The sequence below is a fragment of the Haliotis cracherodii genome, unplaced genomic scaffold (genome assembly GCF_022045235.1).
Source record: "Haliotis cracherodii isolate W230 unplaced genomic scaffold, xgHalCrac1.p SCAF_4, whole genome shotgun sequence".
Classification (NCBI taxonomy): domain Eukaryota; kingdom Metazoa; phylum Mollusca; class Gastropoda; order Lepetellida; family Haliotidae; genus Haliotis; species Haliotis cracherodii.
The window spans coordinates 51,637,276-51,649,731 of NW_027266297.1; the positions used below are offsets into that span (position 1 = coordinate 51,637,276).

A 12,456-nucleotide genomic window follows, 5' to 3' on the forward strand; every position below is an offset into this window, starting at 1 on the left:
GCAATGAAGGGAAGTTACTCTACGTGATCTCGGACAATGAATGGGGAACGGTGTATGGAAGGACCGTCAGGCTTCATTTATCCATCAGCAGAGTATATTAGAGGTATCAGTATTCTACACAAGGAACATGCCAGTACTTGCTCTTACTTTGTTTTGTACTTGTATGAAGTATATCATTTAGAGTTGATGGGTGACTTGAAATGGGATTTAACATCACATTCAAGATTATTGCACTTATATAGTGAGTCGGGTGTACTTGTGTTGCTGCTTGGACTAGCCTGAACTTATGCCGGTTTTGTTGTGCTAGCCTAGTCAGTACTGAGATACCATAAGGCAGTTTCACATCCCCATACAGACACAGTATACTGACTCCTAGCCACCCAATTCTTTTATCCCCTTAATGCCAAGCACCAGGCAGGGTTACAACAAGTACCATCATCATTTAAAAGATGTGTGGACAAATGTATAACAAGATGCATCAAAATCACATTTGTCTTTGAGACATAAACTGTATTATATAGAGAATAAGTTAACTCTATAATGTCTAAAACATTTACTACTATTCACTATATACATGACAATGTTCTAGCCACATTCTTTAAAAACCATTTTAATCTGCAAGCCTGATCTTATCTTTTGTCATCAGTTTTTGTAGATTTCTGTCCTACTAAATGAACTATTATTAGCTGATACTGGATAGAAAGCAATTTTATTGAGAATCATGAACGGTTAAAGTAGATGGTAAGAGTTGGATGCCCCAAATATAAACTAACAATGGGCATTCAGCAAGCTTTATAACATTTTATGTTCTTCTCCAGACTGGGGTGAAAAGCTTTGTGTACCATTGATGTGTCACCATTAACCATGTTCTCATTTTCTTGGTGCAGTGAGGGCGGTCGGGTAACCTAGTGGTTAAAGCGTTCACTCTTCACGCCGCAGACCCGGGTTCTATTCCCGACTTGGGTACAATGTGTTAAGCCCATTTCTGGTGTCCCCTGCTATGATATTGCTAGAATATTGCTAAAAGCGGCGTAAAACCATACTCACTCACTCACTCTTGGTGCAGTGTTTTAAGTTGAGCATGGATGGTCCCAAGGTTCAAATACTACAGCAGCAAATGTCAAGGAGCCCTGGACCCCCTTAGTTTTTCAAGCACTGTTAGTGTATCATCATACCCGAATCAAGGCCTAATTATCCTGGTGTATCATAATGCCCAAACCAAGATCTATCTGTCTCTTTTCTGGTTATAGAATAGCTAAGACAGTGGACTTCCTTCAGCATCCTTCAAAGTCACTTGTAGATATAGTGACTTCTTTATGATGAAGTTTGTGACATATAATCACAGTACTTGAACTGGGTATAAAGGCAAGAATGCAATGTACTGGATACCTTATGCAATTTTGGTAAGGGATATGGACAATCTCATTCCTTAGGTTTCTATATTTTCACAGACGCCATTTTTGTACCCTGTCGAAAACAACAGGGGATTTGGGGGGCTAACAGTTCAACGGCTTGAATTAAATGCTTTCATAAGAAAATGAAATGCTTAATTACCAAAGTAGATACAAAATACTTTATTCGTAGCATAAAAGAAACATGGCGGATTGGTGTCAGGTATAATGGCATGTGTACCGGTGTAAAATATTTCAGTAATTGCATCATTTAACTTGGACACACTGAGACGGAAATAAAGCTGTGACTAGACCATTACAAAACAATTGAATGCCAACATGGATGTATGAGTGCAAGCCTTATGGTGCTCTGCTATTGTTTGATGGAATGTGTGTCTCAATGACTTCAACTAATCTACAATGAACTAATTGAAGACATGTTTGCTTGCTTTCCACTGAAGACAGTTCCAATGTGTCGCCGTCGTCACCGCAGTGTGCACCATGCTTCTTCCCCCACCACTGCCTGGCAAACAACACTTGTCTCCTGGGCACAACAGGACTTGGCTGTGAAGTATGCTTCTATGCAGGGACAGACCAAGGTAATACCTTCATCATGTCAGCAGTTATCACACAACCAGGATACAAAATTATTCAAAGTATAATGCCAAAATGATGCACATAAGATATATGTATGATACATAGTAAGATAGCGGATGTACGTTTTCTCAGCTGAACCAGCTTTTCATAAATGAAAACTTCTGCATTTAAATTTTAGCTCAAGACTACACTAATGCAAGTAAAACTTAAATCACTGTCACTGTGCAATGCATATCTCAAAATAAATATATATGCGTTCACAGAGCAACAATGAGACAAGGGCAAATAAACTAACATCTTGCCCAGCCTGATATTGAACTTGCCCTTATAAATCAGAGAAAGAAGAAAACTTTTTTTTTAACAACAAAGCTTTATTTACGGAAGCAAAATGAAAATGGAAAATTTCCTACTGCCCCAGCATTGTATTTTCACGTGTCAGGTAAGTCGGGCATACAAATTGAACACCCCAGGTTTAGAGACATCAAACAAAATTACAAGTTGATGCTTATACAAAGTCATTTTTTTCCATCAAACGTAAACGCTTTAACCACTAGACTACCCCACCGCCCATTACTAGACAAAACCAATACTTAAGTAAGGATAAGATATATGGATGAACAACTTGTTTTTTACATTCTAAATGCCTCTCAACGAAGCTATACTTGATCAGACTGAACGATGGACTTGATATTACACATCCAAAATGTCCATTAGTACAATGTACGTGTAGCAGGGTACCTTATATTCTTCCTATAGTTATATCATTATTCATACATCATCATCATAATCATCTATATGTTCAATGTTTGTCTTGTCTACAGTTGAATATCAGTATCTAACTCTTTAAACAACTCAACACCCTTATTTTCAGTCTCTGGGAATCTCTCACCAGATCTTCCCCTTCAACCTTCTGTCTATCTTTAGACATTTTTTACACCTGTAGGGTTTCCCTCAGTCTATTTATATCTTGCATTAAGCACTTCCTTTGATGCTTAATGCAATCTGTCTTCTAATTGGCCACCCTGGTCCTCTACAGGTAGCTTCCTTCCATACCTGACTTCCTCCTCACTTCATGTGCTGCTGTTGAGGAGGAAGGACATTTTCTTTTCTTCAGGTATGGAATGGCCATATTTCAATCTGTTTTCATCTGCTTCTGTCAGAAATTAATATCTATATTAGGGTGCTGAATTAAATTGAATAATATATATAATATCATTTAAAGTAATATTAAATTAAGTAAATGGAATATTGATATTATAAAACTTGCTTGTAAAATGATTAACCACATGGTCCATTTTGGCCCATGTGCTTTTCAAGTATCCTATCATGAGCATATAACAGTAATTTAACATTAAAGTTAATTTTAGTATAGTTTATCAATGGCTTTTGTACTTTTATATTTAAGATAAATAATACCTGTAAACTTGCAAATATATCACTTCATGTGCTGCTGTTGAGGAGGAAGGACATTTTCTTTTCTTCAGGTAGTTCTTCAACAGCAGCCACCCCCTTGCAATAAATCCATTATCACCATCTGCCTGTGTCTGTGTTTCCCAACGGCCCGAGCCGGATAAATACCACTACCCCGGCTACATACACAACGAAGCATATTGTGTACTGTACCCGAATGTTTCAAGGTGTATCATTATATCTAGGAATACTATGTGAAACCATTTACAAATTGGTTCGGTGATCGAAATTGGCACTAGTCGCATAGTCCTTGCCAAGCTGCTCAATAGTTAAGATATCATAAGGACAAGCTGAATTTTGCCATTGGGGGTGGGGGATGGTTGCTGTATGTTATCATTATGAGGACTAGTGGACTAAACATGTTAGTTTCTATTGCTGCTTGGTTCACAGATTCCACTAACCATAAAATTTTGAAAAGTGGGGAAAAAATAATCTGTAAGCACTATTTTATTTTTGGTCAAGATTGCAAACTTGCATATACACCACAAGATAACAGTAATGAAATAGCCAACATGAAAAACATGTGAGACAAACTATGACTACACACATGGTAAGATATTCAGATAACTTTTTGAAGAACGAAAACCTTATTTGGGAAATGTCCCCACCTACCTAGCAGGGTTATTGTCAATATCAATCTGTAAACCAAGAATAAAGAAAAAAAACCTTGCATTACAGCCTAACCCAAACAACATGCTTCACAACATCAGGCATTTATCTATTTTGTTCTTATCCATGCATGTGTATTATAGTTCCAGTTTCATGAACAGAACAGTACTAATGCGAGAATAGTTTCGGTTGTGTGAACATCTCTATACTTTTCACACTTTAGCCTTGTCAGTATCTTCCAAAACATCAAAAGGCCTTTTGGGCTTACCTGTTGTCACTGATAGTCAACAGAGTGAAAATAAGAAAATGACTTAACTGATTTATGTGTTTTGATAGGTGCTATAGACGGTGCAAAGGTAAAGATTGTTGCAAAGATCTATAATTCCTTAAGGTACTATTGGAACACTGTGGAGTAGAGGATGAAACTATGTCTTTCTATGAAACTATGTGTTTGTTTAGTCTGTAGATTTATTTATGTTCTAGTTAAAAACACATTAATTAGCCTAGAATTACATACTAATGTGGCAAATATATCTATTTGTATACACAATGGAACTTCCACTCATCATGAGTCAGTATATTTGTTATGTTAACTTGTCTTACCTGTTTGGTCTTCTTTTCCTAAGGATTTCTTATGGTCATTCAGAAAGAGATTATAGAAGGTTCAGCAGCTGACATAGTGTTAGCATGTAACATGAGGCACTCACTGAAAGCCCCATGTTGAAGGTACCCTTTGGATGAGTGGTAAATTGTCACTTTTGATAGTTGACTAGTAGCTGATTCAGAAAAGAGCTGAGAAAATGAAGTTGTTTAATAAATAATGTTTAGTACCATTGCAAAGGCACTAGAATATGAGTTTGATATAACAGACTACTAGTATTTGTAATCTCATGATGACTGTATATCCTTCAAAGTATTCTATCATTCTGAGCTTGGATACATTTTGGAGTAATACACAGTTCTTGGTGGTTATTGGCCCTTGGAATCATACTGTTCATATATACAAAGTCCTCACTTATGTTTATAGGGGCATTGAGAACAACCTTTGGTGTTCTTCTATATTTCTCAACTAATTAATTATTCCCAGCCATAATTACAACCAGTGTATGCACTTTAGGGAGGAAAGACTGATTGCATAACTGTTTCACGTGCAGGTTATCAACTGGTTGGAAACACATGTTTTGTCTGCAGCCTGACTCCTCTAGCTGCAATAGCTACAGGCATCTACATTCTCCTCATCATACTTTGTGTGGCTGTTAGTGGACTTTCAGCAGTGGCAGTTACAAAGGTGAGAATCTAGTATGACATTTTCAAGGACGTAACTATGCACACAATACAAATTACAAAAATTGTTTAAATTAAATCTATTGTTAGATGATAATACAGCCCTATGGAAAAGGCATTACCTGAATAAAATATCAATGCAGCCCTATGGAGAAGGCATTACCTGAATGAAATAATAATGCAGCCATATAAAGGCATTACCTGAATAAAATAATAATGCAGCCCTATGGAGAAGGCATTACCTGAATAAAATATCAATGCAGCCCTATGGAGAAAGCATTATCTGAATAAAATATTAATGCAGCCCAATGGAGAAAGCATTATCTGAATAAAATAATAATGCAGCCCTATGGAGAAGGCATTACCTGAATAAAATAATAATGCAGCTCAATGGAGAAGGCATTACCTGAATAAAATATCAATGCAGCCCTATGGAGAAGGCATTACCTGAATAAAATAATAATGCAGCCCTATGGAGAAGGCATTACCTGAATGAAATAATAATGCGGCCATATAAAGAAGGCATTACCTGAATAAAATAATAATGCAGCCCAATGGAGAAGGCATTACCGGAATAAAATGATAATGCAGCCCAATGGAGAAGGCATTCATTACCTGAATAAAATAATAATGCAGCCCTATGGAGAAGGCATTACCTGAATAAAATATCAATGCAGCCCTATGGAGAAGGCATTACCTGAATGAAATAATAATGCAGCCATATAAAGAAGGCATTACCTGAATAAAATAATAATGCAGCCCTATAAAGAAGGCATTACCTGAATAAAATAATAATGCAGCCCAATGGAGAAGGCATTACCTGAATAAAATAATAATGCAGCCCTATGGAGAAGGCATTACCTGAATAAAATATCAATGCAGCCCTATGGAGAAGGCATTACCTGAATAAAATATCAATGCAGCCCTATGGAGAAAGCATTATCTGAATAAAATAATAATGCAGCCATATAAAGAAGGCATTACCTGAATAAAATAATAATGCAGCCCTATGGAGAAGGCATTACCTGAATGAAATAATAATGCAGCCCTATAAAGAAGGCATTACCTGAATAAAATAATAATGCAGCCCTATGGAGAAGGCATTACCTGAATAAAATAATAATGCAGCCCTATGGCCAAGGCATTGCCTGAATAAAATAATAATATAGCCCTATGGAGAAGGCATTACCTGAGCTTTTTCCGAGCTTGTGGTTTTGCATGGTTTTAACCAATTTATGAACCTCCTAAATGCAAGAAATACTGGAAAAAGTAAGAAAACATCAAGATACCTTAATGTGAAAAAATACAGTGTGTTGCTGTATAAAAGCGTGTGAGAGAGAAATCGTGCCGCATAAAACGTAGGTCTTACAACTGAAATGTAAAACCTCAAAGCAGGTTTAGAAGTGACCCATTTCAAAACCTTGGTTTGGAAGAGAACCACTTCAGAACCAAGGTCTGAAAGATGAGTTTGGTTACTGATATACTTCCCATCTGGGGTTAGCTGTGGCTGTCAGGAACCTAAAGCTAAATACGGTAATATAGTGATACGTTTATAATTAAGAGTATTCCTATCTCAGGGACATCATATTGTTAGTATCTAGTCATAGCCCTGAGAAATAATTTGAAATGACTGTGGTTTTATTTTGCAGCTGAAGATATTGATAAACTTTGTGCAACTAGTTTACCTGTCCTTCTTTGTGAAAGTACAGTGGCCGTCATTCATGCCTCATCTAGCTGCTCTTCTGTCTTTCTCCACCTTCACCTCAGACATTGTCATGACAGGTACCTGGATTCATATCAATATCATGATAGAATGTGCTCTTAATGTTGAGATTTCTAGATGTTAGCCATTAACAAAACTTATTATCTTTTCTTCCCAGTATATATATACTTGAATTCAGGCCTTTGTTTATGGCCTGCACAGGTTCTTAGGGCTGTCATCATTGCTAGCTCAGTGTGCAAACCCACATATGAAAATGTTTTGTGAGCATCTTTGTTTCAGAGTGCTTTTTGCCTGGTGTGAAGCTGTCTAGTTACCTGCGATGGGTCACTGCTATGGCTATCCCTAGTGCCATTGTCTCTTTTGGTAGTTGCGTGGACCGGGGATTGGTAAGTTCAATCATATTAACACATTTATTTTGTTATACATTCTGCCTTCAGGTATTACTGCCAAATGTAATACTGTTTCAGAGTCTGCCACAGTTTTTGAGTCAAGCATACTTAGTATTGATGCATACTTCTTGGTGCCAGTGACTCACTACACAATATTTATTACCAGAAATTCAGTTTGAGACATATTGTCATTTAATGTAGAATAGACTGTATGATTCTCTCCGAATATGTTGCAACTCAAATGCAATTCTGTTGCTATGATTGTATTGATACACATATTGTGAAGTGAAGGATCACATGTACCACATCACATCATGAGATACCTGTGTCTTGGTCATATTTTAGGCGAGCTGAAAGTTCTTCTCACCTTACTACCTGAGTGAGCTACATGTTAGAAGCAATCTAGATGAATGTCTGATGATCTGAACAGTAAACTGCTGTGCCTTAACACTGAACAGTTCTTGTGTAGGACACCAAGGTAAAGACTGCCAAGCATGAGTCTGCGCGAGTGGTGGTGGAGAGGCGCCGAGCTGGACTGCGCTACTTCCTCTTCCTCATCGTCCTCTCTTACTACATGCCAGTAGCTCTCAGTGCTATCCAGAGTTTCTCCTGCACACAAACGTTTGGACAGGTCAGTCAGACAGATAAGTACTCTTGTGCAGATTGGTCGATTGCAGGATTTGCAAAGCATGATTACTGCTATTTGGATCTGGACAGATATTTTACAAATCTTTCCATGTTTTTAATCAAGGTGCTCAAGTGATTTGATGCATTTCCCGAGGTAAGACCCATTTTATTACAATATAGATCATGATTATCAATCACATTGTCTAGACTGGGCTGCCATGTGAGAGGAGGAATTGGTCAACAGGATCGAGAGACATAGAAGGGACACAACGTGTAAAAGCCACTGGTGGCGCTACGATCAAGCCATGAAATTCCAGCCTAGTTTGGCAAGGGTGGAAACTGGACTTTTATAGTCAGTTCACTCCCTTGCCTCGGGAAGAGGATATGGATATAACATTTATCTATAGCAAAACATTTATATGATTGTGTTATTCTATTAATAGATTGATGAAATGCAGTGATATCAGAGTTGAAATAACCTTGCAGCACCTTCACATGCAGCTTTGATGTCAACATTTTACTTGTGAAGTGGGAATTAATTTCCTTTTTGTTTGATATATAACGAAAAATATGACAAACTACACCTGAATAACGGCAGTTCAAGTTGTGCAGCAACCACAAAACCATGAAATCAGACATCCTTTATCCATGTATGTAAACTTGTTTCCAAACCAGAACTTTCATCATAAGATTTTCATGACCTATATATATATGGGACAATATTAAATCACCTAGTGCAGGTAGCACATCAGTTTATTCAAACAGTCATTGGAGAAAATAAAGCAACTCATACAAAAGTTTGTCATTTTGTTTTCCAAGGTACACACCATTATTAGGACTTTACACAGACAGGAAGGCCAAGCATTGTCATCACAGCACGTCGTAGAGTAGTGCCAATGTCAAGCTGTATTGATATGTTACTTAATTTCACAATGCATCTCTTAGTTCTTAGTCATGTTTTCTGTTATAAATACTTTCTTTTAATAATCTTTGAACCACAACACATTATTTAGCACTTTTTATGGAGTGACATTGGTTTTTGAAATTGCCCACCAGTTGGGTTAAAAAGAAGTGCTTTTACAGAAATATTACCTAAATCTTGAAATTAATGTGTCTTCAAATTAATATGACTACTGAACCCTAGTAAAAAATGCAAACCCCCCCTTCCCCCCCCCCCCCCCCCCCCATCATCCCCCAGTGGAATGACGCGACATTGGGGTGAAAATAGCTCAATTTGAGTCGACCTGTATGTCGCTCTCGCGTTACATTTGCTAACGAACCAATTAAGTTCGGATTTAGTGCACAACGCTCCCATGTCTAATCCTGTGAAAACACAATAAGGATTTTAAAACAACACAGTAATCCCTATCATATTTCACATCACCACCAAATGACACATAAATAAGATGTCTTTCTTCTTTTAATAATAAAATAAGATGATAAAAAGTTTTGTCACTCTCATTTTATTCACAAAGAGTCTGGATTCGGTTGTTGATGTTAGTATATCTCCTCCTCTTTGTTGGTCGCTTTCCTCCAGCTTCATACTGCTGAAAATTTACTTATGATATGCAGCGATACAAAGACATTCTTGTCGCAGGGAAGGTTGGCATGCTGGCAACTAGTGTCTTCATATCGTCATTCCAAGCTCCATCTCTCAGCCTGCTGACTGCCCCTTCAGACGGTGTCTAGCCGGGGAGCCACATTTCAGAAATGGCTATTGCCGGTAGAGCCACATTTTCAGCTGAGTGCATTTCACCTATTCTAGTGGGGAATTAATTAATCCGATTACCGATAGCTTTATATGAGTGTCCCACATTTAAATTACTAAGCGTGGTGTTCTCTCACCACTATCCTCTACCGCCAGAGACACAAGACCTTGCCCCGCCTTCCTGTAACCCTTCAGACAGGCTCGGCAAGGATGTTGTGGTCTCTTTTGCCAGTTTTTTACCTTCTCAATTGTCTTTCACCTGAAATATTACATAAATTGTCTTAAGAAAGAAAACAAAATAATGCTTTAATACTAAGAATATAAGTTTTACTATTATTAATAGGAATAAGGAATAGGAAAAAAAAATACCTTAATGTCAACTGGTTTGGGGTGATGGTTGTGTTCCCGGTTAATATTGGTGACCTGGTCATCTTTAGTCGAAACATGTGCAGGACATGTCTTTTCAAGACACTGCCAAGACTGCCACCTGTCTCTCTTCTTATTGCAATGGAACATAATCCCTTGAAAACAAAGAATCCCACCTCCACAATGGGATGGTATGAATTTGATGTCAACTGGAGCATTTGCCATTTTGCAAGTAACCTCACATTCGACTTCTTCTTTATTCATATCTGTTATCTGAATATCACTCAATCAATTATTCAAAATCGGGGTAATAAAGCTCACTTAATTAATTAAGACTGACACTGATTGAACATGCCATAATGATTAATATGACTACTAAATCATAATTAATTACTGAGATGTGGTCATAGTGAACATACTATTCCTATGTTAAAACATACTAATCCTTTACGTAAACAGATTAAAACTTCAAAGCATAACCGCATGTCGCTCTCAGTCTAAAAATTCAAATGTCGCTCTCGAGTGATGACACCACATCCTTACCTTACCTAAATCCAACCTTACCTTAATCCAATCAAACAGCAAATAGCACCGCTTATTAGTTCTGTGTAGAGCATTTCTGTAAAAACAATAAACAGTGGTTTCCTAAAAACAACACAGTTTATATGTTATGTTGACTGGTCTTAAGGAAGTTCAAACAAACAATTCACTGATTGGTAACGGGAGAAGGTTTCAACAAACTTAAAGGCAGAAGACAAGACAAAGGCTGTAGATCTGGGGATAAGTGTGATGAAGCCTATCGGTGTGTGTTGGGTCGTGTCAGTCTTTGATGCAGTGTTGCATGGGTGGCATCTGTTTGGACTGCTGGAGTCCTCAATGATACCTCGTTTGACACGAGTGAGTAGAACTTTTGTTGCCAAAAGTGATAACTCACCGGATGCTCATTGTGTAATTTCTATTCTTTGAATAACATTGTTATGTAATTGCTGCTCAATAAAACAGTTGTTTGTGTTTATGATCAAGTTGATGTGCAGTGAGGCTGTTTTTTTGTTGATAGTCATTTTGGAGACATAAATGCGAAGTTTAGTTAATGCGAGCAAAGACCACTCGCATTTTTTGCATTTAATTCACGCTCTCGTTAATTTCAAGATTTACAGTATTTAGTACTGCTGGCAGACCAGTCTGAATGCAGGATTCAAAAGTCTTGAAAAACATACAACATTTCTTCCCCAACTTGGCACACAGATAGATCTTGTGGTGAACTGGTGCCTTTTGATAGTTTCGGATTTTCGACTAAAAATATTTTTTAAAGTTTCTATGGCAACAACTTTGATTTAGGTTGGAAATGGCTGTAGTGCTCGTTTCCGGAGCAGATTTAACGTGCGCTTTCCAACTGATGCGTATTTCGCACACGGGCCCGGCCTGGCCGGGCCATTTCATGTGTTTCCGAAAGGAGCGAAAGTGGTGTGTGCAACCCAAGAGGGGGCTTTAGGGGTTGCTTATATAGAATTTGGGATTGGGCCATTTCATGTGTTTCCGAAAGGAGCGAAAGTGGTGTGTGCAACCCAAGAGGGGGCTTTAGGGGTTGCTTATATAGAATTGGGGAATTTTGAGATTTGGAGTAGATGCTGTTGTGGTTTGGGGAGTAGAACTAAGGGAGCTGGGTATAGTGGAGATTTGTTTGTTTATGTGATTTTGATTTGGTAGATTATAGTGTTTTTAGATGCGTTTTATTAGTTCCGTTTTGATTAAAAATACGCATAAGGCCTTGAAGTATTCTAGTTTATTTTGTGGGTTTGGTATTGCTTCTAGAGTGAGAGCCTTGTTTAGATTGAGGGTGGTTTGTAATGCGGTTCGATGTGTGAGGTAATGTGTGCAGTGGATGAGTGCGTGTTCTGGGGTTTCTAGTTCTGCAGTGTGGGCAGTTACCTGTAGTGTGTTTTTTTTATTTTGTTTAGGTGGTTATTTAGGTTGGTGTGTCCTGTTTGTAGTTTAGTGATTACTCTGTCGATTTTCTTTGATGGATGGAGAATTTTTGGTTTGGTTAGTGGTTTGCTGAGTACTTTTTTGATTTGGCTATTTGAGTTTAGATATAGGTTATGCCATTTTTTGGTGATTTTTTGCTTGTTTACGCTTTTAATTTCTGATTTTGAGATGTGTAAGTTTAAGCTTATTTCTGGGATTTTGAGGGATAGTTTGGCTGCCTTATTGGTGTTTTCATTACTGTATATTCCTACGTGGGCGGGTATCCACAAGAAGGTTATTTGTTTGCCTGCCTTAGTTAGGTCTTTG

General features: G+C 37.7%; 1 protein-coding gene across 1 annotated transcript in view; it reads left to right on the forward strand.

Moving 5' to 3' along the window:
• Positions 1-1,861: 1,861 nt before the first annotated feature.
• LOC139479476 (uncharacterized) overlaps positions 1,862-12,456 on the forward strand; it is a 45,198-nt gene continuing 34,603 nt past the window's right edge. The window contains exons 1-6 of the mRNA XM_071262322.1: positions 1,862-1,990; positions 3,394-3,472; positions 5,222-5,355; positions 7,001-7,133; positions 7,354-7,460; positions 7,933-8,094. Coding sequence (XP_071118423.1) covers positions 1,862-1,990; positions 3,394-3,472; positions 5,222-5,355; positions 7,001-7,133; positions 7,354-7,460; positions 7,933-8,094 — 744 coding nt within the window. The remainder of the gene's footprint in view (positions 1,991-3,393; positions 3,473-5,221; positions 5,356-7,000; positions 7,134-7,353; positions 7,461-7,932; positions 8,095-12,456) is intronic.